At 64.7% G+C, this 25,510-nt stretch overlaps 3 protein-coding genes across 7 annotated transcripts; 2 read left to right on the top strand and 1 right to left on the bottom strand.

The window, feature by feature from the left end:
* Positions 1-4,908: 4,908 nt before the first annotated feature.
* Positions 4,909-12,829, top strand: SRMS (src-related kinase lacking C-terminal regulatory tyrosine and N-terminal myristylation sites). Of its 4 annotated transcripts, XM_027622452.2 has the most exons (9): positions 4,952-5,054; positions 5,246-5,553; positions 9,195-9,316; positions 9,748-9,911; positions 10,527-10,710; positions 10,819-10,977; positions 11,467-11,648; positions 11,739-11,895; positions 12,123-12,829. In XM_027622452.2, the coding sequence occupies exons 2-9, from the start codon at positions 5,354-5,356 to the stop codon at positions 12,314-12,316; spliced, it is 1,362 nt and encodes a 453-aa protein (XP_027478253.1). In that variant the 5' UTR covers positions 4,952-5,054; positions 5,246-5,353; the 3' UTR covers positions 12,317-12,829. The 4 variants fall into 4 exon arrangements, with proteins under 4 accessions (XP_027478252.1, XP_027478254.1, XP_027478255.1 ...); XM_027622451.2 differs by having other exon boundaries at positions 4,909-5,553; XM_027622453.2 differs by having other exon boundaries at positions 4,926-5,553; positions 11,739-11,864; positions 12,123-12,253.
* Positions 12,830-15,303: 2,474 nt separating this feature from the next.
* Positions 15,304-22,053, top strand: PTK6 (protein tyrosine kinase 6). Its single transcript, XM_027623908.1, is given in 12 exon segments — positions 15,304-15,437; positions 15,494-15,515; positions 15,730-15,797; positions 17,065-17,182; positions 17,485-17,631; positions 18,200-18,347; positions 18,897-19,013; positions 20,003-20,194; positions 20,197-20,213; positions 21,456-21,536; positions 21,538-21,610; positions 21,872-22,053. Coding segments are annotated over 12 exon segments (1,263 nt in total). The 3' UTR covers positions 22,018-22,053.
* A 362-nt stretch (positions 22,054-22,415) lies between these two features.
* PPDPF (pancreatic progenitor cell differentiation and proliferation factor) lies at positions 22,416-25,199 on the bottom strand. 2 transcript variants are annotated; one of them, XM_027622883.1, is made up of 5 exons: positions 25,019-25,199; positions 24,531-24,611; positions 24,285-24,362; positions 24,092-24,188; positions 22,416-23,770 (listed from the first exon to the last, which is right to left on the bottom strand). In XM_027622883.1, the coding sequence occupies exons 2-5, from the start codon at positions 24,583-24,585 to the stop codon at positions 23,551-23,553; spliced, it is 450 nt and encodes a 149-aa protein (XP_027478684.1). In that variant the 5' UTR covers positions 24,586-24,611; positions 25,019-25,199; the 3' UTR covers positions 22,416-23,550. The 2 variants fall into 2 exon arrangements, with proteins under 2 accessions (XP_027478684.1, XP_027478685.1); XM_027622884.1 differs by having other exon boundaries at positions 23,646-24,013.
* Positions 25,200-25,510: the final 311 nt, after the last annotated feature.

The following is a 25,510-nucleotide window of genomic DNA, read 5'->3' as shown; positions in this document are numbered from 1 at the left end:
GGTTGCCATGGGGACCGCGGGCCTCTGTGACGCCCCGCCCGGCCCGGGGCTGGGGGCAGGGTGGGGAGGTAGCCCAGGACCCCGGGGTGCGGGGAGACCCCGCCCGGTTGGGCCCCTTCCCTTGAAGAGCTCCGGGAAGACCGCGCGGGGCGGGGCGGGGCGCTGTCTGATCCCAAGACCCGGACTCGGACTTGGACTCGAGCCACTCGTCCGGCCCCCGGCCCCGCCCTCCACCCGGGTCTCAGGAGGACAGAGTGGTCCCGAGGCTTCGCTCCCTCCCTGGGGAACCCGGTTCCTCCCCTATTTGGGAACCACCACGAGGGGCTATTCCGAAAGCCACGCCCAAAGGAGGATTGCGCAGAGAGGAGTAAACCGAAGCCTGTGGCGCCTGTGCCAGGGCCCCCTGTCCCGGGCTCCTGTCGAGGCTTGGAGGGGTGCGTACAGGAACGAGGGCTCTGCTCGCAGTCCCAGCCTGTGCCCCGCTCCCAGGAACCCGTGGGAAGACCTGCGGGGAGCAGCAGTGACCTCATGGGTGGACTGGCAGGTGGGTGACACTTGTCACCACCCCAGGGAACAGAGCATGGATTGGAGCAGCTGCTTCTGCCGTCACTACGCCTGCCTGCGCTGCTACTCTTGACCTGCGTCCGGACCAATGGGTCTCCACGGTTCCCCGGAGCCCGTCAGCCCCTCCCTTGAACCCCATCGTAGCTGCCAGCTAGGCTCAGCACCTCTGGGATGTCTCAGCAAGCCTGGGGCCTCCCCCGGGCAGCGGTCATCCTTGGGGAGGATGGAGGAGGGGGAGGGAGGCCGGATGCCCTGCCTATGGGTGTCCCTGCCCCAGGGGGAGGGCAGTGGTGGGCCCCCTCCAGGGTAGGCATCTGTCCCTCAGCCCCCCTCCAGGGTAGGGCATCTGTCCCTCAGCCCCCCTCCAGGGTAGGCATCTGTCCCTCAGCCCCCCTCCAGGGTAGGGCATCTGTCCCTCAGCCCCCCTCCAGGGTAGGGCATCTGTCCCTCAGCCCCCCTCCAGGGTAGGGCATCTGTCCCTCAGCCCCCCTCCAGGGTAGGGCATCTGTCCCTCAGCCCCCCTCCAGGGTAGGGCATCTGTCCCTCAGCCCCCCTCCAGGGTAGGCATCTGTCCCTCAGCCCCCCTCCAGGGTAGGGCATCTGTCCCTCAGCCCCCCTCCAGGGTAGGGCATCTGTCCCTCAGCCCCCTGCCAGTCTGTTCTATGTCCAGAGCCTCCCCTGCCCCACAAGTGCACCCCTCCCCTCTGGGTGACCCCATTCTTGGGAAGAGGCTTCCCTGGCTAGGGGCCCATCAGCTCATCCTCAGGCCCAGGCCTGGGTGGGCATGGAGGCCCCAGGTCAGACCTGGGGAGGGGGCGGTGGATGCCATTTCCGCCCTCCTCTTCCTGTTTTGGGCTCCCAGCAAATGCTAGCTGTTGTTATTTGGAAAGGGAGTTGTGGAGGGTTGAGGGGGAAGCTGACACTGGAAAGGGGGAGAGGAAGAAGACACCCCCACCCTACAGCCCACCCACAGAGAGGGACAGAGAGACCCCTCCCCACCCCGAACTTCTGGGCCAGGCATGTCTTGGACCTCTGCCATCTCCTTGGCCCCATCCCCTTTTTTCTATTTAACTTTTAAAAATTAAATTCTTAATTTTGAGAGAATTGTAGATTCACACACAGTTGTAAAAAATACCACAAAGATCCCATGATTCTTGCCCTGTTCCCCCAGTGGAATCATCATCTTTCAGAACATCTGGTCATGCAAGGTCACCCAGGATAGTGAGAGTGACACCACGAGACGTGGGACCGGTCTACCCCACAGGGACCCCACATTGCCCTGTGCAGCCACCCCAGCCCCTCCTTTCCCCCAGCAACCACTACTGTCCTCTCCATCCCTGAACCCGCTGTAGAAAGGAGCCACATGGCACGCAGCCTTTGGGGTCTCCTTTGCTGGGCGTATTTCCTTCCATCACTGAGCGGCAGCCCCTGGAATGATGGACAGTACCAGGCTGCGCTGCCCCTGAGCCTTAGGAGCCATGAGAAGGGTACCCTGGTGGTGGCAGGATCACAGGGGGGAGGGTGCACCTCCACCACAGACCCGCATAGTGTGTCCTCCAGAAAATGAACCCATGGTGTGCTGCTCTGGGCTGTCAGCCTCGGCTAAATGCCCAGGAAGCCCCCTCCTCCTCCCAGCAGAGCTGGTCTGGACCCTCACTTGGCCCCTGCAGGCTCCATGCTCTTAGAGACAGGGAAATGGAGGCAGAGAGGTCTAGCACCTTACCCGAGGTCATACGGTTGGTGAGTCTGACAGCAGGATTAGAACCCTGTCCTCTGACCCCATCCCAAGTTGGGGGGTCCTCCCCCTTACGCACGCACCTCCCCACCCCCACCAACCCCGTGGTTGGGGCCAATGGAGGAGGTGAGGCTAACAGGAGAGTGGCGGAGTCAGGGCAGGGCCGTCCTGGGCCAGGAGGGTGAGGGGAGGAAGGGAACAGTGTGTCCCGGAACCTGGAGCTTGGGGACAGGCAGCTGGGCCAGCAGGAGCGAGGCAAGTCTGAGAACTGCCAGCGACAAGTTGGACAAAAGTGGCTCTTGCTGAGCAAGGGCAACAGGCTGCTTGGAGGGGCGAGGTGGGTGAAGACAGGTGGTCTGGGGGCTTGGGGGTGAGGGGATGGAGGAGGGCTCCAGCAGAGAGGTGGCCGTGCGTGGGGTGCTCCCCGCAGAGCCCACTGCCCAGAGCAGTCGAGGAGGAGCCTCTCTCCCTCTGGGGGACGGGGCCTTCTTCAGCTCCTCTGTCCCAGTCACCTGGAGATGGCCCCCACCACCACATGTTCCTGCTGGAAAATGTCCCCGTTCTGACCTCGAGGAGGGGTGAACAGAACCTTGTTTCCGCATCTGTAGGATGCCGTGGGGGTTGGAGCCCACTGCACTCTGTCCCCTGATTCGCTCTCTGGCCTTCGCTTGGGCCGACAGGAGGCCTGGGCACCAGACATGGAGGCCAGAGGACTGAGGAGGGTCCCTCCCCGCCTGCCCTGACCACCAGGTGGAATGTGCTGAGTCCTAGCGGCTGGAATGCTGTAGCTCGGAGGGACTGGGAGTGTCCAGGAGGAATCTGTGTCCAGTGCTCAGAGCACTTGACCCCAAGCACAGTCAGCACAAGCAGGACCCTCCCACAACCTGAGAGGGCCTCCCTGTGGTCGAGAGGACCAGAGGCTCGAAGCATGGTTTCCCAGGGGAGAAGCAGCATAAGTATAAAGGATTTAAGGAAATTGGTGTGCAAAACCCAGACTTGCACGAGCACGGGAGGAGTGCGTGATGGGGTGGGGTGGGCAGATTCCCCGCGAGGCTGGTGGAGCAGAAGCTTCAGGGCCCTTCCAGGCCCTTCCCTAAGTTTGTATTTGTGGGTAGCCTACATTCTTCTCAATTACCGCCTTCCCCCAGGATGAGAGTCAGCTCCACAGAGGCTACCCCTCAGGCCCCCTGCCCCCTCCAGGCTTTGTGAGCTCCGGAGAGCTGCTCAGACTCCAGGGAGGGGCAGCTCATGGCACCACATTACAGTTTGCACATTGAACGAGCTGTGCCCCAGGAAGCCCCCAGGGTGTGTTTCAGAGAGAAGTGGTCTGCTGCAGCTCTGGGGGCAGGTAGGGGGTGCCGGGCTTCTCCTTGGTCAAACAATCATCGCACCTGTTTGTTGGCCGTGTGCAAACCCAGAACACGCACATCCAGGTGTTGATCAGTGTGGAGTTTGGAAGGAGGGTCTCACAAAAAGGGTATGGGCTCAATCATGACCACCGGGTGGTAAAGGGGCTGAGCTGGGGGGAGGCCAGCAAGGGGAGGAGCATGCAGGCTGCCTGGGGCTGGGACCCCACCCACCACAGACCCTGCCTCAGGGCCCCCAGAGTTTGCTCTCTCCATCCTGCCCAGAAACAGAGGCTGACCTGGCAGTGGGCAGAGCATGCCTCAGTGCGCAGGGGTCCTGGCCCCGTCCAGGGAGCTGAGGAAGAGGGGTGGCGCAGGCCCTCTCAGGCTCACCTGCCACCCTTCTGTGCCACGGCACCCCCATTCCCATCCCTGAGGTGGGGGTCCGGTGTCAGAGCCTCCCCCACCCCCGTGGTGGCTGTGGGAGGTCTCCTGGCCTGCAGTGGCCCAGAAGCATTGGCCTGTCACCAGGGCAGCACCTATAGAGCCCTTCCAGGGCTCACCGAGCACCCCAATGTCCCACGTTACCGTGTAACACCCAGAGTGGAGGGAGCTTACCTCACTTGTCCAGAGTCCCAGGCTGCCCCCAGTCCAGCTCCGAGCCTTTGCTGCAGAGCCTCGTGGTGGGCATGTAAGGCCCTGTCCTGCATAGGATTTTTATGTTGAGGGATTTGGCCAACATTTAAAGAACAGGCAGTTCTCTTTTAAGATTTTATTTATTTGACAGAGAGAGAGAGAGAGCACAAGCAAGGGGAGGGAGCAGCAGGCAGAGGGAGAGGGAGAAGCAGGCTCGCAGGGAGCCTGCCGCGGGGCTCCTTCCAAAGACTCCAGGATCAAGACCTGAGCGGAAGGCAGACGCTTCACCGACTGAGCCCCCCAGGCACCCCGAGAACAGGTTTCGTACACAAATCCAGCTCTCTTCTGTCCCATTAATGGAACCCCATTTCTCTGAGGGCAAAGCTCAGGTCAAGGGCGGGCGCGCGGTTCACCTGCGCTGATCGCTTGCCCCACCGCGTCCCACTTGCGGCCCCACAGCCCCGCCCCGAGGCCCCGCCCCCGAAGCTCGAGGCCCCGCCCCCGGAGGCGCGTCCTGGGGCCGCACCTGGCCCAGCCCCCAAAGAGCGGCTCTGAGCCGTTGGGGCGACGCTCTAGAGGTCCCACACAGGAGCCGCCGTCGTGTGGCGGGGGTGGGGGGTGGGGGGTGGGACTGGAGGGCCACCTTGAGCCCCACCCTGGTCTGAACCCCAGCCCGGGAGGCGGGAGGGGGCGGGGGCAGTTGTGCGCGCCTTGCTGGAGGCTTCTCTGGAGCGACCTGAGCCCCACACTCTGCGCCACCAGGGACGCCAGCAGTAAGGCTCAGACCCTCGCCGTCCCACCGGCCCGTCCAGTTTCTGTTGGTCGGAGTCCTCAGTCCTGCCGCTGCGGCACCTCCGCCGCGGCCCCTCCCCTGCGGGACCCTGGGTCCGGCGCCCTGACGACCGGGAGCATGGAGCCCTTCCTCAGGAAGCGGCTGACCTTCCTGTCCTTCTTCTGGGACAAGATCTGGCCGGTGGCCGCGCCGGACGACGGCGTCCCGGGGTTCCCCGACCCTGCGGCCAGCGCTGAGCCAGAGCCCCCCGCCACAGAGCCCTGCAGCCCCCCTGTGCCCATGCAGCTCTTCCAGGCACTCTACGACTTCAGGGCGCGGTGCTCAGCCGAGCTGAGCGTCAGCCGCGGGGACAGGCTCTACGCCCTCAAGGAGGAGGGTGACTACATCTTTGCCCGCAGGCTCTCCGGCCCACCCAGTACTGGGCTGGTACCCATCACCCACCTGGCCAAGGCCACCCCGGAGACGCTCTCAGACCACCCGTGAGTACCACCTTGCCCCAGGCAGTCAGGAAAAAGGGCAGGACTGAGTCCCAGGATGGCATGTCCAGGAGCCATCTTGCTTTCCTTCCTTCCCTCCATTCCTCCCTCCCTTCTATGGCCAGGACCCTTCCCGGCCTGGCCCTTCCCTCCCTTCTATGGCCAGGACCCTTCCCGGCCTGTGAACAAGCACACAGGGGTGGGGGACAGACGCCAGTGACTGTGTCCCCGTGAGGCTAAGAACAATGACTCCAGCAGGAGTGGTCAGCGCCAGGGGTGAGGAAGCTGGACAGCATGTATGCATGCCCCTGGCCAGGTACCCAACATGGCAGCCACTTTGGGACATGGCCCAGCAAGCCAGGCCCTCCTGAATCCCTCTCACACAGGGATTCAACTCTGGCATTGAGCGCACTCTGGGGGTCTCTCATTCCACGTTAGCTGAATGGTCACTGCTTGGAGGGCAGGGGCGAGGGTCCTGGGTGCAGTTCCAACTGAGACAGACATGGCCCCTGTCCTCCTGGGGCTCCCGAGGAGGACATAAGTGAGCAGAGAGGCCATCCAGATGCTGTGAGGGATGAGGGGGTGACCAGAGGGTAGAGGGGCTGATATGCTGAGTCCGAGAAGTGCATTCACCTGCTCCCTCACCGGTCCACCTTCACCCAGAACTCTCCCTGCTGCACTGGCCAGGTATGGGACACAAATGGCCCTGGAATTGCTCCCAAAGAAGCTTGTTTTGAGAGGGGGCGCAGGTGGGGGAAGCTCACCCATTCTCCCCAGCATGCCCAAGGCCCCTAGGGCCGGGACAGTCCACCGGCAGGGACGGGCTGGCATGGACACCTGGCTGTTGGCTCATCAGTCTGCAGTCATGGAGGGAGCAGAGAGCGGAGGCTCTCCCACAGGGCCTGGAGAGGAGCTGACCTCTCAGCCCAGGCTTAGGGTCTGTGGGACAGGGTGGCCTCCTAGCATAGCTATGTGCTGGCTCCTCCTGGGCTCTGTCTATGGTGGTGGACATCATGCAGGGGCCTCAAGCATTGGATCCAAATTCTGGTTGTGCCCCCGCCCCCCGCCGCCCCCGTCTTTCCCCTGGATGCATTGGATCAGTCTGGATGTGATGGCCTTTGCAATTCCTGGTGTCTAGACAGATGTGGTACAGCGATGTCAACCCCCGCCCCCTGCCCCAGCACGCATGAGGTGAAGTCTGGGTGAGAAAAGACCATAACGTGGTTGGTGAACAGCTCAGCTGCCCAGACCTCCCCCCGACAATGGCTTCTTGTCCTGTGCCCAGCTGGGTTGGGCCCGAGCCCCCGACGTGTCCTCTGCAGACCACCAGTGGGTCTCAACTCCACTAGGCCATCCCGTTTCCTGGGAGCCCCTCGGCACTCCCACAGCCTCCTGGCGGATTTGCACGTGGCTTGGGAAAGCCCGAGTCCCAGGAAGGCCCCTTCTGGGGGAACTCCAGCCCCCGCCCCAGGCCCAGCCCGCTGGGAGCCGTGGGAAGGACCAGGCAGCCATTCCGATAGGGAGGGGGCCCACAGTCACTCTGCGAGTGGAAGACAGATCCCATGAGCCACTCTTTGAGGCGGCAGCGGCAGGGTTGGGAGGGTCAGAGGCGGTGGTGCTGGGAGGAGGCTGTAATGACTGTTTGCCTGGGCCCAGGATGAAAGGCCTGGCCGCACGCACAGTGTCATTAGTCCCAGACACCTGGCCGTCTGTCCCCAGGGCCAAACTGGCTGGGCAGGGGGAGGACCCTCAACCTTGACAGTGAGGCTCCTCTCATCTTATCTCAGCCACTGCCCCACCCCAGGGCGAGGCTCCCCAGAACATCCTCGGCCCTCGGCCCTCGGCTCCGGCGGAGGGCTGGGAGGAGGACACTTGAGCTTCTCCGCTCGCCCACAGCCCTGCTGTCCTGGGAGGGGGCTCTCCCAGCTGGTGGGCGTCAGAAGGCAGCGCCCGGCGGCAGGAGGCCCTCGGCAGATGGAGCCTGGCAGCCCCGTGGGGTTGTACCTCCTGCTCCTGAATCAGTGTGTCGAGAACTGAGTTCCTCAGCTTTCCCGAAGCCTGCTGCCCAGCCACGTCTGGTCTTGGGGACCCATGTCCCCGTGCCCTTGACCCTTCTCTGCCCTGCGTGCTGATCCTACCTCCTGGTGCTGCTGGGGCGTCTGCCTCTGTCTGCCGTCGCCCCAGGCTTCCTGTCTCCAGCCCTTTCCTCTTGGCCGCCCCTCAGCCCAGCCCCAGGGTTGGCTCTGGCCACGTTGGTGCTAGCTCCCTTCCTGTAGCTCTCCGTGGGGTGCGTGGGCCTCTGTGCCAGGCGCAGGCCTGTCTCTGTCTCCCTCCTGCCAGGCCCTGGCCTCACCCCAGGCTCCAGCAGCACCCACCTGCCCAGGCACCGCCCATCCACCCAGTGCCCCCTTTTCAGGGCACTCCCTCCTTGTGTCAACTCACTTTGAGTCATACTTTGGGTCCTCTAGGATAACTGCTGGTCCTGCACCCCCAGGTAGGGGTCAGAGCAAAACCCCCGGCCCCCAAGACCCCATGTTTCCCCTCATTAGAGTGGACGAGGGCCATGCTCACAGGGCTGTCCCCCGAGTGACTGAGGCTCTCCCTTAGGCAGCAGGCCTCCTGCCCCTGGGTCCCCAGAATCTCCAGGAAGCAGGAGGCTCCAGGGTAGGAAGCTGACTCAGGTGTGGGGTTCCCCTCCCTGGGCCTTGGGAAGCAGACACAGGCGATGGGGTGGGACCAGGGGCTTTTCCGCTTTCCTTCCAAAAATGTGGAGCCAGGGAGGTGCATGTGGTGTGACTCAGGTGGACTGCAGCCCAGATGGGGTGTCAGGTGGGGGTCCTGCCCTGCTCCATGCTCAGGTGTGTGGGCTCCTGGAATCTGGGCATTCTACTCAGACTGAGGAGTGGGCACCTGGGAGCCCCTGCTGTCTGAATGCTCAGAGAGGGAGCATCTCTGTATGTGTAGAGGGCCAGGGGCTCAGGCTGGCCTGCACTAGGCAGGGCCCCCAGAGGCAGACATGTGATGCTTTGAGCCTGCTCCAGCCTTCCCAGACCCCCTACCTAGCCTGGCTCAGCTACATCCTACAGGGCCTTCCTGGCCAAGCTTCTGTTGGCCTCACCTGTCCACCTCTCGGGGCAAGTGGGCCATGCCTGGCCAGGTGGAGCTGGTGGTCCTCCACGCACAGCTGCAGCCTGGGGGCTGCTCATCAGGGCCCCCTGGCTCCTTGTAGACCGCCCCCCCCAAGTAGGGGCTCAGCAGTCTTGAGTTTGGCAGGTTAACCCCTGGCCGGGGCTGGGTGGTTCTGTGAGCAGGGCTAATGGGGACTCTCTGGCTGAGGTGTGTGGACGGTCTCACCTGACTCAGGTCACTGCTAGTGGCAGTGTGCGCTCATGTCGGCCCAAATGGTCCTCCTGTCCCCTCCCTGATGATCCAGAGGCGGGGGCACTGAGGGCTCGGGGCAGGTGCAGACCCGGGGCCGGGACCCCTGCCCTGGGCTCTGGGGGCCCCTTGTCCCTGAGAGACGGTGGGAGTCTGGCTCGGGCCTGTTGCCTGAACGGCATGGGCGTCAGGGCCTCTGAGCATCATGGGAGCAGGGGTCCCTCGGGCCTGGGCCTGGTGGTGACCGCCGCGCCCGCCCTTGGCAGCTGGTACTTCAGCGGCATCAGCCGCGCCGGGGCCCAGCAGCTGCTCCTGTCCCCAGCCAATGCACCGGGCGCCTTCCTCATTCGGCCCAGTGAGAGCAGCCACGGGGACTACTCGCTATCTGGTACCGGACGGCCGCTCGCGCCTCTGTCCCCGCACTGGCCTTGGGGTGGGGGCTCCCCAGGCTTTGCTGGCCCCACGTCAGGCCTGGTCACCTCACTCGTCTGCTCGCCTGCTGGTCCGTCCACCTGCAGGCTCACTACCCGCCCCCCACCGCTCGTTCCCTCGCCTGCCCATCACCCGCCACGGCTCGCCCCTCACTCACCCTCCCTTCCTTGGTCCACTCACTCTCGGACTCACCCACGTGCCAGGGGTCCACCGAGTGCCCGCCCTGGGCCCTCTCACTGCCCCTCTGGCTTGTAGCTGCCCACACCCCCTCCTTTCCCCTGAGACCCAGGGAAGGTTGTAGAGCTTCTCTGCTTCCCTGGCCCGGGTGCTGGGAGGGTCTGGGGCAGGCTGCAGCAAGACACGGCTCTCACCCGTGCCCACCCCCAGTCCGGGTGCAGGCCAGAGTTCGCCACTACCGCATCTCCACGGCAGCCGACGGTCTCTACCTGCAGAAGGGCCGGCTCTTCCCCAGCCTGGAGGAGCTCCTTGCCTACTACAAGGCCAACTGGAAGCTGATCCGGAACCCACTGCTGCAGCCCTGTGTGCCCCAGGTGGGCCAGTCCCCGGCCGTGCCTCCCGCCCAGCTGCCCAGCACATGTCCAGGGCTGTGAGCAAGGCAGCAGCCCAGGCCGGGCTCCCAGCATGGCTGGGGGGTCCGGAAAGGCCTGGGGGCCCTGGGGGCCCCGGCTACACCTCCACACTCTGGCCATGGCCCTGCCTGGGGTTGGGTTTGCTCTCACGGGCGGGGCATCTCTTTCTCTGGGGACTTCTGGGGCTGGGGGTGCGGTGAGACCTGTAAGGTCCCCCCAGTCCCAGACCCAGCTCTGCAGAGGGGCCATGAGGGCTGGGCGCAAGCTTGGGGAGGCGTCTGGGGAGGGGTCGCACCTGCCACAGGCAGAAGCTGGAGGAGGGGACGCTCGCCTGGGCCGTGGGCACAAGCGGTCCTGCCAGAGGCAGCAATCCAGTTCCTCCGGTTGCTAATGACAGCCTGGCTGGGGACGTGATGACTATTTGTGGGTGGGTGTCCACCTCCAGCAAAGGTGCCTCTTAGGCCCAGAAGCGAGTGGGGCCAGGCTTCTGGAGGTCTGCACCCAGCTCCCCTGGCCTCGGCCCTGCCGAGGGGCTGCAGGCCTGGTGCTCCCGGAGACACTGCCCCCCCCTTCCAGAAAGCAGCAAGCAGAGGTACGGAGTGCCCCCCGCCCCCTCAGAAGCTCCCCCAGCAGGACGAGTGGGAGCGGCCTCGCTCCGAGTTTGCCCTGCGGAGGAAACTGGGTGAAGGCTACTTCGGGGAGGTGTGGGAAGGCCTGTGGCTTGGCTCCACACCAGTGGCAGTCAAGATCATTAAGTCAGGTGGGTGAGGCCTGCTGGCCCCTGCCCGCCCTGCCCTCTGACCCCTGGAGCCCTGGGGCAGCGCCAGGGTGGTGTGGGCAGGTCCTGGAGCCGTGCCCTCTCCTGCAGCCTACATGAAGCTCGCAGACCTCAGCAAGGAGATCCAGACACTCAAGAGCCTGAAGCATGAGCGTCTCATCCGGCTGCACGCTGTGTGCTCCGAGGGCCAGCCCGTGTACATCGTCACAGAGCTCATGCGCAAGGGCAACCTGCAGGCCTTCCTGGGGAGTGAGTGGCTGCCCCCCCCACCAGCTGGTAGCTGTCCGGGTGACCCAGGCTTCCATGCACAGCCGTGACCTCCTGGCCCACTTCTCGGCACGGGCCTTTGATGTTGCACCAGGCTTGACCGTCTGAGGCCCAGAGGGTTGCTGTGGGCTCTGGCCAACAGTGGGTTCGGGCCCCGGGCCTGGACCAGTCCTGTGCCTTGTGGCGGGGGGCAGTCAGAGCCTCACGGTTCCAGGCTGAGCCGAGTGCAGTGGGGTTGGGCGCATCCGTGTCGCCAGCCCCTGTGCACCCAGCCCTGTGCACCTCCCCTGGCTCTGGTCTCTCCTGGGGGCTTAGGCCGGGTTGCCCAGGAGCAGCCTCCCTGAGTGGTCACTGCACAGCACGGTGCCCCCTGCAGCCTGGGCCACCCTGTCTTTGGGGCAGGGACACTGAGGCACGGAGGAAAGTGACGGTGTAGACCCCGCCCCCCTGAGTGTCCGCCTTGCCCCACAGGCCCCGAGGGGCGGGCCCTGGGCCTGCCTCTCCTGCTGAGCTTTGCCTGCCAGGTGGCTGAGGGCATGAGCTACCTGGAGGACCGGCGCATCGTGCACCGCGACCTCGCGGCCAGGAATGTGCTCGTGGGCGATGACCTGGCATGCAAGGTGGCTGACTTTGGCCTGGCCCGGCTGCTCAAGGTCAGTTCGGGGCTGGGACCCCTGACCCCGCCGTGGCTGGGAGGGGAGGATGCCACTTTGTCCACTCACCACTGGTCTCCCCTCACCCAGGATGACATCTACTCCCCAAGCAGTGGCTCCAAGATCCCTGTCAAGTGGACGGCGCCCGAGGCAGCCAACTACCGCATCTACTCTCAGAAGTCGGACGTCTGGTCCTTCGGAGTTCTGCTCTATGAGGTCTTCACCTATGGCCAGTGTCCCTATGAAGGTGGGCTGCAAGGGAGCCTGAGGGAGGAGGCAAGGCCTCCACCAGGCCTGTGTGGTCTGAGGGAGGAGGCACACCCTGCCTGGGGGTCCCCGACCCTAGAAGGGGTGCCACGCCTCCAGGACTCCTGCTGGGCAGGGTCTGGCCAGGAGCTGGGGGGAGGTGTCTACCGTGACCCCCATGCAGAAGCGAGGCAGCCCTGCCCAGCCCCTCTCATTGCCCCTCTGCAGGACTGAGCAACCACGAGACCCTGCAGCAGGTCACGCGAGGGTACCGGCTGCCATGCCCAGCCTCCTGCCCGGCGGAGGTCTACACGCTCATGTTGGAGTGCTGGAAGGGCAGCCCCGAGGAGCGGCCGGCCTTCGCGACGCTGCAGAAGAAGCTGAGTGCGGCCCATAGGCGCCTCACCCCTGCCCACACGTGACCTGGGGCGTTCGACACAGGGGCTGGGGCTACTCTTCCTTGCCTGGCGTGTCCCCCCAGGATGATGCTGGCTGTCGACCCATGGAGGGGCGCCGGTGGCCTGGAACAGCCTCTGGTTGTGGGCCTCGCACCCTGACACACGTGCTGACCAGCACACACGTGTGTGCGGAAGACAGACACACACAGACGCCCACTCAGGAGGTGCTGATGTCCCTGGCCAGGGAAGATCTCGGCATAGCAGTCAGGGTGGGACCTGTATGGGTTTTGGCCTCAGGGATTTGCTGGACAGAGAAGCCCTGAGCCTGGTCCACGGCCCCCTGCCCGCACCTGCGGCCCTGGGCAGCCCCGACTCCTCCCAGGTCCCAGAGGCAGAGACAGGGCTCCCTAGTTTTCTGCAAAGTCCCCCGTGGCCAATGCTGGGAAGGCAGACCCCGGGCACGGGGCCGATGCAGCATGGGCTGGGCACACCGGCTGCCTGTGTACAGACCCGTATGCTGAATAAATACGCGGTGACTGGTTCAGACACATGTACAGACATGCGTCGCACATGGGCCTTGGCCCCCAGACCCAGATCCGGAGCTGGAGCTGATGGAGTGGCCCATCAGCTGGCTCACTGAAGCAGAGCTGGCCCCTGTGGCCGGGACCCCCGCCCCAGGGAACCCTGTTCCTACAGGAAGCATGACCTCTGCAGGCTGCAGGGGTGAACAGCCCACTCCATGTCCCTGGGGCAGCGACTGAAGTGAGGGAGGGAAGGGCTGGGTGGGGCCATGGGCAGGTCAGGCTGCGTGGCCGTTCCTGGGGGTGGGAGACTCTCGGGGTCCTCCTCTGGGGCGGGGGCCATTGTCAGGGAGGCAGAGTCTGTCTCAGTGGTTCAGGGTCCTGGGTGCTGGCCCAGCTGTGCAGGGTCAGGCAGGGGTGGGGCCGGATGCCACGGTGTTCGGGCAACTGGATCACAACCAGCTCCCTGGGGAGAAGGAAGCAGCCTGCTCCCTCCAGGGCTGATTTCAAGCCGCTGTTGGCATCACTGAATGAGGAGCCGGGTGGGACAAGCTGGTTCTCCAGTCGCCACGAGATGGACCAGAGGGCCAAGGGACCAGGCGGGTGTGGTCTGTGTTCAGGGTCCTCATCCCCCACCCTCCAGAAGGCTTGTGGGACGGAAGGGCAGAGGCATGCAAAGCTGCCCTCTGTTCCTTGTCCCCTGGTGGCAACAGTCCACTATGCACAGTCTAGGGTCAGCTCCGCCCCTGCTGAGGCCCATTAGCTCCTCCCCATGGACCACAGGCCCTGCCCACGGGCTGGTGCAGGGGGTACCCGGGAGCCCACACTCGGCATAGAGGCTGTGCAGGGCTGGAGTGGTGGGGGGCTTCCTGGAGGAGAGGGTGCTGAGGTCACTGCAGGCGAGGGCAGCACAGAGGGAGGAGGTAGGCGTGAGCCACCCAGATCAGCCTGGGTGTGGGGCAGGGCTGAGCTGGGAGAGGGCAGGAGCCCCTGGGAGCCTTGGGTGCCAGGGTTGGGGGCTGGTGGGAGCGGGAGGGCTTGGCCTGCAGCCTGGATGCCTCCGTCCTGCCCTGGGAGGGCTGAGGGGCCTCCTGGTGAGAGACGGACCTGGACACTTTCTGACACAGCAGCAGGTGAGTGTGGTGCGGGGCTGGGCAGCCGGCGCTGAGGGGAGTGTGCTGGGCTTGGGACCAGAGACGGGTGCGCGTGGGGGTCACTGGTGCATTCCTAGCGTGTCTCATCAGCCACAAGCCAAACAGGTTTGCTGCTCCGGAGCCTCCAGGAGGGCGGGGGATTTTCCGTCTCAGTGCTGTTCTGCTTCCTGGTGTTGCCGGGCAGAACCCCGGATGTCTGCACGAGAGACACACCAAGGCCCCTGGGCGTGAGCTCATGGCTGGGCCCGAGGGCGGGGGCGCCAGGAGCATGCTGCCCCACAATGAGGGCTGGACACGCAGCAGGGGTGCCTTGGAGCCCCGGGCCCCCCGACCTAGCCCTGCCCTCTGCTCAGCTCCCTGGCCCCTTCCCCACCCTGGTCAGCACTGAACGGGGCTGCCAGAATGATTGTGAACTTACTAACACACGTGCCTCTTGATCTCAAAATGGGGTGAGTCGTACACGATCCCCCGCACCCCCCACCGTCGTCGTCCTCCTGGAGCTCCCGTCACGGGGCAGAGTCCCCACACCCTCTCAGACGTGGTGGCTGAGGGCGGATGGCACTCACCCCGAGCCCTCGTCACGCCCTGGTCCTCCCCTCCCCTCAGGGCTCTTCTTTCTCTGCCTCCACCCCACGGCCTCCATGTGGGCTCCCTCTTCCTAGCACCTGCCCACCTCTTCCTGTCCCTTGGAGGCCGGCGTCTATGACGGCTGCAGCCACCGCGGCTCCCCTCAGCGGTTGGTGGTGGGGAGCGTGGCTGAGAGCCTCCAGGGTAGGGAGGGGAGGGCAGCGGCCGCCTGGGCCTCCAGCAGCAACTCTGTGAGAGCTCACTGTGCCCCTGGCCCGGCTCCGTCCCCGAGGCCCCGGCGGGGTGGGCAGGGGTGACCTACCCACAGGCCTCCGTTCCTCCCCTCCCCCTCCCACCCGGGTCCCACTCACACCTGAGCCCCCCCCGCTAAACTGGGCCCAGGAAGGCCCCGTGTCTAACCAGCTACTCGGTCTTCCCCTTGTCCACGTGGTGGGCACATGTCCCGGAGCAGGCGGGCAAGAGCGGTACCCCGGCGGACCTGGCCTCAGTGGGTAAGAGGGCAGGTGGAGCTGCTGAGCGTCAGGGTGGAGCCCCGGGTGTTTGGGCAGCTCAGGGAGAGGCCACCCTGGTGGGCGCATGTGTGGCTGGCCGGGCCGCCTCATCCCGGGGAAGCGGGCCGGCTCCTCGGGGCGGTGGAGATGGCCTGTCAGGGTTGGCCCCACCCACCCACTGCTCCCAGCCACGGGTGGTGCTGCAGCCTAGTGACAGGTGGTGAGGCCAGGAGGCCAGGCCTGCCGCTGCACTTGCCATGGTATCCCGGGGCCAGGCTCACCCGGGCCCCCAGTACGTGGGCATCCGGGACTTCGAGGCCTGGACGGTTGAGGAGCTGAGCTGCTGGGCAGGGGGTCTGTTCCACGTGGCCGGGAAGGAGGAGGAGGGGTGGTGGGCCACGTTGCTGGATGTGGCAGGGCCCTGGTCGAGGGCTATGTGCCCCACAGCCACCTGGCCGAGAAGGAGACGGTAGAGTCTGAGCCGTGAGTGTCCCGATGGCCCTCATGGGTCACCCCAAGGTGCCCCCATTCCCTGCTCCCTGAGGCCCCTCAAGAGCTCAGGGCAGGGCAGTCCTCGGGACAGTTCTGTGGCTGGGCTCTGGGAAGGGGCGGGGTGCTGGGCCAGCCTCCTGGAGGCCAGTGAGGGTAGGGGACATGTCACTCCGCCTCTCGGTGCCCCCTAGTTGGGGCGGAACCCCACCATCCTGGTCCCGGGAGACCTGACTAGGCTTTCGCGGTGGGACATCTGTGGGTACGTGGATCCTCCCGTGGACTCCCCCATGGTCACTTTGTGGTGCCAGGACCCAGAGAGGACAGAAGGGTCCACAATGGGCTTCTGGGTGGCCAGCCAACAGGGACGGGGTCTGCGTAGGAGTCCAAGGCAGGGACTGGGCCTTTTGGGGAGCAAAGCTTCACTCACCTTCCAAACAGCCGAAACCAGATGCGTGACCTAGTTAGAGGGAGCAGGAAGGTCATTGCGACATGCCTGTCTGGGCGTGGGCTGCAGGCTGCCCCGTCACTGGTAAGGAAGATCCTGGAGGTGGTTGGTGGTTGGTCCCAAGGGGCTGCCCGGGAAGCCTGGACCACAAGGGGCCGCCTGGCGTGGGCGTGTGCACAGCCACCTGAGCTCACTCCTCTGAGCTCTGGGCCGGGAGGGTCCCGCAGGGAGAGACTCCACTGCCCGCCTATGGTCCGGCGATCCTGAACGCTGGAGGAGTAGCACAGTGAACGCGTGCAGGGAGACACGCAGTACATTCACATGAGACAGCACAGTCCGAGGACAGGGAAGTGCAGAGCTGGGCACAGCGGGTGCAAAGGCCTTAAGGTCCTGAGAACCTAGTGCATTTGGAAAAGCAGGAAGGAGGCAGGGTGCTTGGAGTGGTGAGCAAATGAGATTCAAGATGTGCTAAATTGGTCAGGGTGGGGCCACCCTCATGGGGCTCTGTGTGTGGGGGGGCTTCTGTTCCAGTGATGCCTGAAGGTATAGGGACTAAGGGCAGGGCAGCGGCAGCAGAAGTCACCTGGGGATTTGGCAGCCCCACCCTGCAGTCCGGGCTTGTCGGTGCCCTGGTCTGGTGTGCGTGAGCATGTGTGCGTGTGGGTCTGTGTGTGAGCGTGCACGTGCAGAGCCTGCCGAACCGCAGGTCCCATGGTCCCAGAGCAGAGCATCTGTGGCCCGGGTCGCAGAACAACGTGGCCCCACTCCTGGGACAGGTGGTGTGTCTCTGGGACAGGAGCGGCTCTGACTCTACAGACAGGGGACGCTCTGGGCAGGGTGGTGGCAGGTGCCTGTACCCCTTCTGGGTCACTAAGGCTTTTCCTGGTGTCCAGACTGGCTATTTGGGACATTTGGGGTCTCTGATGGGCAGCGAAGTGGTCTCCGGCCAGGGACAGTTTCGGAGAGCAGCTGTGGGTCGGGCGAGGGGGGCTGGGATTCAGGGTGGGCAGGTGGGAGGACGTGGGGTCAGAGGGCATGGGTTGAAGGTCGGCACAGGCTCAGGACCGCCCCCGCCCGTCAGGTGGTTCTTTGGGCGCACCTCGCGCTCGGAAGCTCTGCATCGGCTGCAGGCCGAGGGCGTCGAGCCAGGGGCCTTCCTGGTCAGGGTCAGTGAGAAGCCGGGCGCTGCGTTCTCGCAGGTACGGCCTCCCACACCTTCTCCCCCGTCTGTGGCCCCACCTGCACTTGGCCTCAGGGCTCCTTGCCCCTGGCCTGTTCTCCTGGCCCGTCCCCCTCCGTCCATCTGCCACAACCCGGCCCAGCCTCCCCTCCAGTGGGTGGCTTGTCCCTGGGGTCCCGCCGGGTCTGGGTTTTCTTCGCTGGGAGATGGGCCACGGGGCGGGATGCCTGGCCCGCGAGGGCCCCTCTGAGGGGAGGGGCTGGGACTGCATGCCCACGTCCACTGGGCTCTCCCCCCACTCCTGAAGTGTGGGACGGGCAGGCCGTGAGGCATCACAGGATCTGGCGGCGCGATGGCCGGCTGCACCTCAGCGAGGCTGCATCCTTCCCCGGCCTGGCTGAGCTCCTGGAGCACCACAAAGCCCAGAGCCTGCCCCACGACCTGCGGCTGACCGTGCCCTGCTGGAAGGTAAGGCCGCCTGCACCCTGCTGCCCCTGCTCATCCTCCGCCCACCTGTGGCCTCCCTCTCCTCCACAGGGTGGGTGTGGGTCCTGACACGCTTGCTGGCTGGAGGGGGCTCGGGGACACCTGGCCCCAGGGACTCTCGCTGTCCCGGACGCCATGGTCCTACAGACCTGGGCATGGGAGCAGGCAGGTGGGGTGGGATGTGCCTTCCTTTGCCAGGTCGCTCTCGCCCCTGGGCCAGGGAGAGGTCAGCTATGCTCCTGCCATATCCTGCGTCCCTTGGGCCCAAAGTTTTGTCCGAGTGGCACTCAGCCAACATCACAGCATCCCCAACGTCACTGAGCCTCACGTAGCCAAAATCCTGCAGCAGGCAGTGAGGGTGTTTGCAGGATACTGCAGAGAACAGCCGTGGTGGGGGGCAGCTCCTGGGAAAGCCCGGCCGCGTGCTGGACCCTGGGACCTCACCAAGAAAAACATTGCTCTACATTTGAGGATAGAGTAGGGGCTCCCCGCCCTGGGGTCAGAGGGGACAGCACCCCTGCCCTGTGCCTCTGCCTGTCCCTCCCAACAGGAGCCCAAGCCCCTGCCCCACTGTGAAGACTGGGAGAGACCGCGGGAGTTCACGCTCTGCAGGAAGCTGGGGTCCGGGTACTTTGGGGAGGTCTTCGAAGGCCTCTGGAAAGACCGCGTCTGAGTGGCTATTAAGGTGATTGCTCAAGGTGAGTGGGCCCCAAGCCAGGGACCCAACAGGGACTCCTGGCCTCGCTTGCGGGGTGGGAGTCCCATTTGCTACATGCTGGCCCAGTATGCACCGCGTGCGGCGTCTGCAACAGCATCCAGAGGGCATTTTCCTTTCAATGTCTGTTTTCAGCTAAATGCATTTATCTAAAAAGGGAATTTTAAATTTTCAATGTAAATGGAAAGCCATTAAAATACATAGATCACTAGAAATTTTTAAAGATTCATCTAAAATTTCCTTTAAACCCACTAGGGGTTTGGACCCCCCACTCCAGGAATCGGGGGCTCACGGGAACACACTTGGGGAATGTTCTGCTTCGCTTGGGTGTGGGCAGGCGTTGGCAATCGTGGTGCTTGGTGTGCGGCAAGAGCAGGTGGTGGGCACAGCGTCCCCTTCCTGTGGCCCGTGGCCCTGGTGCCGTGGCATCCCATGGGGGGGGCGCCCACACAGCCTAAGCAGCTGCTGCCTGCAGGTGGGTGGGGGCAGCCAGGGCTGGGGCTGCACCCACTGAGGCCGCCTGCCCCCGCAGATGACCTCCTGCACCAGCACACGTTCCAGTCGGAGATCCAGGCCATGAAGAAGCCGCACCTGGTGTACATCGTCACAGAACTTGTGCCCAGGGGGAGCCTGCGGGACCTGCTATGGGGTGAGCCGGCCACGGGCCGCACTCGGGGTTCCTTGCCCGGGGATCCAACTGACCCGTGCTTGCTGAGGGCGTGGGAAACTTGCACAAAGAAAGAGAAAACCCACGTCGCCCCCCTACCAGGCACAGGCCACCAGGGAGCTTTGACGTCTTTGTCGGCCGGGCCCTGCTTGAGAAAGGATTTAAAATATCTTGTGGTAAATGCACCATCTGCTCATTGTAGGAACTGGAGAAAACACAGAGAAGTACAAACAAGGCGAGAAAGGCTGTAATTCCTACATGCAGTTAACTGAGGCCATTTTATTCCAATGCCAGGCGAGGCCCGCCCACTCCCCAGCTTCCGGAACACGCAGGTCTGGCTCGACTTTTCTCTCTGGAAGGTGCTGGCTCTTCTTGCGGTATCTGGATGTGCATGAACACTTCCACCCGCGTGCACACCCCCTCAACACACACGATGGGTCTCACGGACTCACAGACCCCATCACCTGTCACAGCGCCTATTATTTCATTTAACACCCAAACCAAACACAATCGCTGCTAGCTAGCCGAGGTGCCACGGCGCACGGACACAGCCCCAAGTCACGGGGCTCAAGTGGCGCCGAGTGGGTGCTGCAGGAATGTGACATCCAGGGCGCATGTGCCCTGGCAGATTTTTATGTGGCGACGTTGATCACCGAACATAGCCTTTTTCACAAGTCTGATCACTGCGGCCAGGTCCCCTCATCAGAGGTTCTTCGGGATGGCACGCCAGAGCAGACCACGTCCACGAGCTGTGCCCATTCAGCCATTTACCTGGTGTTGAACCTCTCTGAGGTTTTCGACTGTGTAGACGTTCCTCTCGCTTTAGTGCAGATTCCCGGAAAGGATATTGGGGGCAAAGGGTGCAAGCGAGCTGTGCTTTGGCTCAAACCCATAACCGCCTCCCAGAAGGGCTGTGACGGTCCCCCTGGGCCAATGTGAGGCAGCTGCCCCATCCCGGTCCGGTCCCCGAGCCCGGCGGGACGCAGAGCCCCTCTGACTGCCGCTCTCCAGCCCCGCAGACATCCCTGCCCGTCTCGGAGCTGGTAGACTTTGCTCACAGGTGGCTGAGGGCATGTGCTACTTGCAGTCACAGAATTACATCCACTGGGACCTGGCTGCCAGGAACATCCTTGTGGGGGCCAACAACATCTGCGAAGTGGGGGACTAGCCAGGCTCATCAAGGTAGGGCCTGGGGCATGAGGGGGGTGCAGGGCATCCTCTGCGCCTGGAGCGGGGGTTCCCAGGGGGCTTGCGCACCCTCAGCCTTGGGGAGGCTGGTTGAGCAGGGACAGGAAACTGGAAGGCAAGATGCAGGACTGTGGAGCCACACCCTGGTTGGGAATGGAGGCTTCCCAGAGGGCTCGGACGCTGGAGGGGGGGTGTCAGCACTTGCAATGGCTGCAGGAGGAAAGGGAGGCTGCGTGGGGGCTGGGGGGGGGAGGAGAGTGCACCTGTGCTCGCTCATTCATGGCGGCTTGCCTTGGGTGTGCAGTGAGGGCAGAGACCGGGAGTGCTTTGTGAGCTCAGGGCAAACATCCCCCCCCCCACAGGAGACAGAGTGGACGGAATGGTGTCCTGAGCCCCCTGCACCCATCGGCCCCTACCAGCCCCCCAGCCTCCTTCCACGCAGTTAGACCTGAGTCCCCACGCGCCCACTTCAGGATCTCTACAAGGACCCCAAATAAAAACAGCCACAATCACACTTTTGATACTTAACGGGGACTCCTTACAATTATCACGTGCCCCCACGTACAGAGCTGTTTCCAAGTTCCTGAAAGCCACGACGTCATTGGTCTGCTCCTGGAGCGGACCCCGGTCACAATGGCTTGACTGCTTCTTCCGGCTGTTCTCACCCTCTGGGGCTGGCGCCCTCCGCTCGGGCGCTGTGGGGCACTGAAGGCCGAGTCCAGGGCCCTTCGCCCCCGGGCGGCTGTCCTGATGCTGCAGTTCCTTCCTCACCATAAGCTGGATGCTTCTAGAGACGCATTTTCCTCATCCACTCGGTGACCAGCTGCGGGGCAGGCCAGGCAGGAAGGCAGGCTAAGCATGACTCTTCCAGCCCTTCGGAGCGTGTCCAGGGGGAGCTGGGCAGCTCTGTGAGCCTGTGGTGTGAACACGCCTGCACAGGCTACTCTGCGGCAGTCACACCGTGCACATGCTCACGCTGGCCCACTTGTGTGGTTTTGACACCGCCGGGCAACAGGCCTCGCTTACCCTGGCCCTGACCTGCCAGCTCAGCCCACCTGCGCCCCCCCCCGTGCCCCCCCCCCGGCCAATCGGAGGGAAAGCAGCACCTCCCTCTAGTGGCGGTCGTCAGTGCCCGGCTGCACTGGCCCATGAGAACCCCATCCCCCTGTCCGCGTGGCTGGGGTGGGAGGGGTGAGGGCAGCCGCTGAGGCCCAGCCCCCAAGTGTCCGCTTGCAGGAGGACATCTACCTTTCCCACGACCACAACATCCCCTACAAGTGGACCGCCTCCGAGGCCCTCTTCCGAGGGCTTTACTCCCATCAAACCTGACATCTGGTCCTTCGGGATTCTTCTCCATGAGATTTTCAGCAGGGGTCAGATGCTCTATCCAGGTACTGGGCCCCTGACAGCGTCCCCAGTGGCGGGCTGGGCAGGAGGGTGCTGTCACCTGGACTTGGCACTTGCACCAGCCAGCCTCCCAGGGGCAGCCCTCCAGGGGCGTCAGGAGCGTGTGTAGGGGTGAGCCAGGCAGGAGCTCGGCCCAGGGCTTCCTGGGAGAGTGGTAGATGGCAGTGTGGCTTCCCAGGGGCGAGGGGAGGCTAGGTGGGCGCCAGCCTTCAGCCCCTGCAGCTCCTCTGGCCGGCCCACCACAGGCATGTCTAACCACGAGGCCTTCCTGAGGGTGAACTCAGGCTACCGCATGCCCTACCCCCTGGAGTGCCCACCCGCCGCACACAGGCTCTGCTTCAAAGGCATGCAGAAGCTCTCCAGTATCAGCAGGTACGAGAACCCCCCCTGAGTGCGACACCCTCTCTGTAGCGGCCACGGAGGCCACCAGGCCAGGTCCCGTGAAGATGGGTCTGGGTGCCGTCCTGGACCTCCCAACAGGACGGGCAGACTGAAGGTGCGGACAGCTCCCAGAACTGGGCCGGACAGCGCTTGTCCAGCCGTGGGCCAGCCCTGTCCTGGGGCAGGGGAGGCATGCCCTCTGCAGTCTGGGGGCGGGGGCTGCCCAACCTTCTGCCTGCTCCTTCTAAGACACCAGCTCCTGCAAAGTGTCAGGGCCCGCCACAGCCAACTCCAACTCTGGAACCCTCCAGGAGCCTGGCTACCCTCCCTTCTAAAGGGAGATCCCTGCTGCTGGTCCTGACCCAAAGCCCACCAGCTCAATCAGGACCAGGGCTCAGCTTCCCCAGGTGGTACACGGGAGGGACCCGGGCTTTGGCTGGGCTCACCCTATGCCACCTGGCCTGTGCCTGTCTCCTGACTTGGGGGGAACGTGGACTTCCCAGGACTCTGAAGACGGGGGTGGGGCACTGCCCTCTCCAGCCGGGGGCTAGGTACCATCCCATCTTCCTGCCACGGCCGTCCGCAGCTGCCCACAGGAGCCCTGAGGGACTCATCTGGACAGTGGGTAGTGCACAGGCTGTCCTCTGGGGCACCTCCCCCCACTCTGGATCCATCTGGAGGTGGGAAGGGCCTTCTGCCTGGACACAACCGAGGCGCACAGGATGGTGGCCGCAACCCTTGGGGGCCACAGGCTGGCGAGGCCTTGGATTGGACCTGTGCAGCTATTTACAGCACACCACAGGGGGAAGGGCAGGAGCCGAGACCGGGCTCCCCTAACCTCACACTGAGCCCCCATCCACCTCTCACTAAGCTGCCCTCCTGACCAGTGGACCTGAGCCAACCCCTGCTGACCAGTAAGAGTGCGTGGGCACAACCAGCCCCCAGTCACGCCTGCCCCAGGAGGCCGGTAAAGGGTAGCACAGCCACACCCTCCCCAGGTCCCTGGTTGGATGTGTCCAAAGCCGGGTTACCTGGGGTGAGAAGACCCCACTGGAACGCCCCCATACCCCTTACCTCTCAAGTATTAGTAATTAATTTTGGGTCCCCGTGCCCAGAATGTATCCTACAACGGGCTACAAGAGGAAACACCATTCTAGGAAGGCACCTGGAGGGAGCGTGGCCCAGAGAGCTGCTCCACACCAGCTGGGACAGCCTTCGCCTGTTCCCTCCTTGCCCTACCTGGTGTGGTCAAAACGGGTGGCCGGGGGCGGGGGGCGACTCCTGAACCCACAGGCAGAGGCCCAGCTTACCCCAGCGGCCAGGGGCCAAGTCTGAGGACTCGAACCTCAGTGGCTGCCCGGGAGACTTCTTGTCCAACTCCGGAACTGCCTGCTCTCCCAGGCTCCCCAAAACAGCAAGGCACCCCACCCCTTCTCAGGTGCCAAGGCCCCATACTCACTAAAGTTGTCACCCGTGTGAACCTGGGCCAGACCTGAGAGGTGGCTCCCCAGCGAGGGGCCCCAGGAAGGCCCAGGGGGCAAGGTCAACTCCCCGCCCCCGCCAAGAAATAGGCTGAGAAGGATTTGGTGACTTTGACCACAGGCCCGGGGGCACGCAGCTCACATACACCACCGGGGCCACTGGCTGCTTGGAGTTTATTTTCCACTTGGTGCAAGGCACACGGTTCCAGGGTGTGAGGAAGGCTTTCACGTGGCTTGGAGAGTAGAGAGTGGGATCCTCTCAACTTCCTTTTGGGTATTTTGCTGTTTTGATATAAAAGAACCCCATTGTTTCTGCTTGCGGCAGCCTGCCTAGTCTATGGGGAAGGGAGACGACGGGAGGGGAGGGGCTCTGATGAGCCTAGCGCTTCCTGAAGCCTGGCGGTGGCCACTCAGGATGGCGGCCCTGTGTTGGCTTTGCCAGGCTGGCCACCAGGCTGCTTCCTCATGGCTTCCAGAGCCAAGTCGCAGGTGATCGTGCCGGGGGAGGCCTGGGGAGATTCCGAGCTGGGGGAGAGCTTGTGGTCAGAGGTGGCTTCCACCTGCCCCCATGTCCCATGCTGGCCCCCAGGAATGTGTCCTCACCGTTCTGGAGACTCCAACACTGTAGCCATGAACGGGAGAGCGGACTTCCCGAAGAAGAAGCTTGCCCACCAGTGACCCGGGTCGGCCTTGGGGAGACCTGAGAGGAACAAAGTGGGGTCGTGGTGCTGCTGCCCGCTCCTGGGGGGATGCCCCGATGGTGCCCCGCACCCAAGGGGAGTGGACCTGCACTCACCCGGGTGGTGAGGGATGGCTTCCCCAGCATACTCCGCACTTCCGCAGGAGCTGTTACTGGAAGTGGAGCCCAGGCGGCCTGGAGAAGAGAGGCCTGGTCAGCTCCGCAGGGCACCGCGCGCCCTGCCCTGTCCACCGGGCCAAATGCTGGCTAGGCTGGCAGCACACAGGCAGAGCCACGGGTCCTTGGCAGCCCTCCCCCCTCCCAGAGAAGACCTGTAGGGCAGAGGGCGAGGGGCTTACTCACGCCGGTAATAGTCGTGGGTGGCCACGAGCGAGCCGCTGGAGGGGATGGCTGCCATGCTGTCGCTTGCGGGCTGGTGGAAACCTGTGCACGCAGGGGTTGGGGTGCCCCTCCGGTCACCCGCCGCCGCTCGCGAAGGGCGTTCCCCACTCGGGCTGACCCGCCCCCATCCAGACGCCGGGGTCAGGGCCGCCGGGTAGATTTACCCGAGCGGGGGCGGAGTCCCGGCCGCCTGGGGCGGTCTCGCAGGTCGCGGGCGGCGCCAACCGGCCCGAACCGGCCGCGCGGGCGCAACAAAGGCGCTTTGTGCGCCGGGCCGCGGACCTGGGGCTCCGGGAACCCGCCGGTCCCGCCCGCCCCCACCCCGCGCCCCCGGCCGTCCGGCCTTCCGTCCGCCAGTCGGTCGGTCCCCCCAGCCGCGGCGCACGCGGCCGCGTCTCGCCGCCCCCTGGGGACCCTCGACTCGACTCCCGCGCCGCCCCGGTCCTCACCTCGGCGACGACCCCTCGTGGGCCTCGGCGCGCGATCACACGTGGCGGGGACGGGGACGCTAGGCCACGGAGCCCATTTGCAGAAGAGGCCGCCGAAGGCCGCTCCGCGACCGAAGCGCGCGCGGGGTGCGCACGCGCGGACGCGCCCGCTTGGATTCCACCCCCGGCCCGGCCCCGTCCCCCCGGCCCCAGCCCGGCCCCGCCCAGCTCGTGCAAGACCGGCCCCCCGCCTCCCGCCTCCGCGAGGCCCCGCCCCCGACTGGTTCTCGGAGGCCGGCCCTGGTGGAAGGCCAGCCCCACGGTGTCGTCCAATCTGGGGCGGCCTGGCCCTCCTACGTCCTGGAGCAGGGCCTGTTGGCCACCTCCCCTGCCCTAAAGGAAGCCTCTCTCCCGTCCCGGAGCAAGGCTTGTTCACCTTTCCGGGACCCTAGGTGGTCTGCCCTGTATCCACCTCTCCAGCCATTTGGAGGCGGTGAGAGCCCTGGACGGTGC

The sequence above is a fragment of the Zalophus californianus genome, chromosome 8 (assembly GCF_009762305.2).
Source record: "Zalophus californianus isolate mZalCal1 chromosome 8, mZalCal1.pri.v2, whole genome shotgun sequence".
NCBI lineage: Eukaryota > Metazoa > Chordata > Mammalia > Carnivora > Otariidae > Zalophus > Zalophus californianus.
This window is presented reverse-complemented; position numbering and strand designations above follow the sequence as displayed.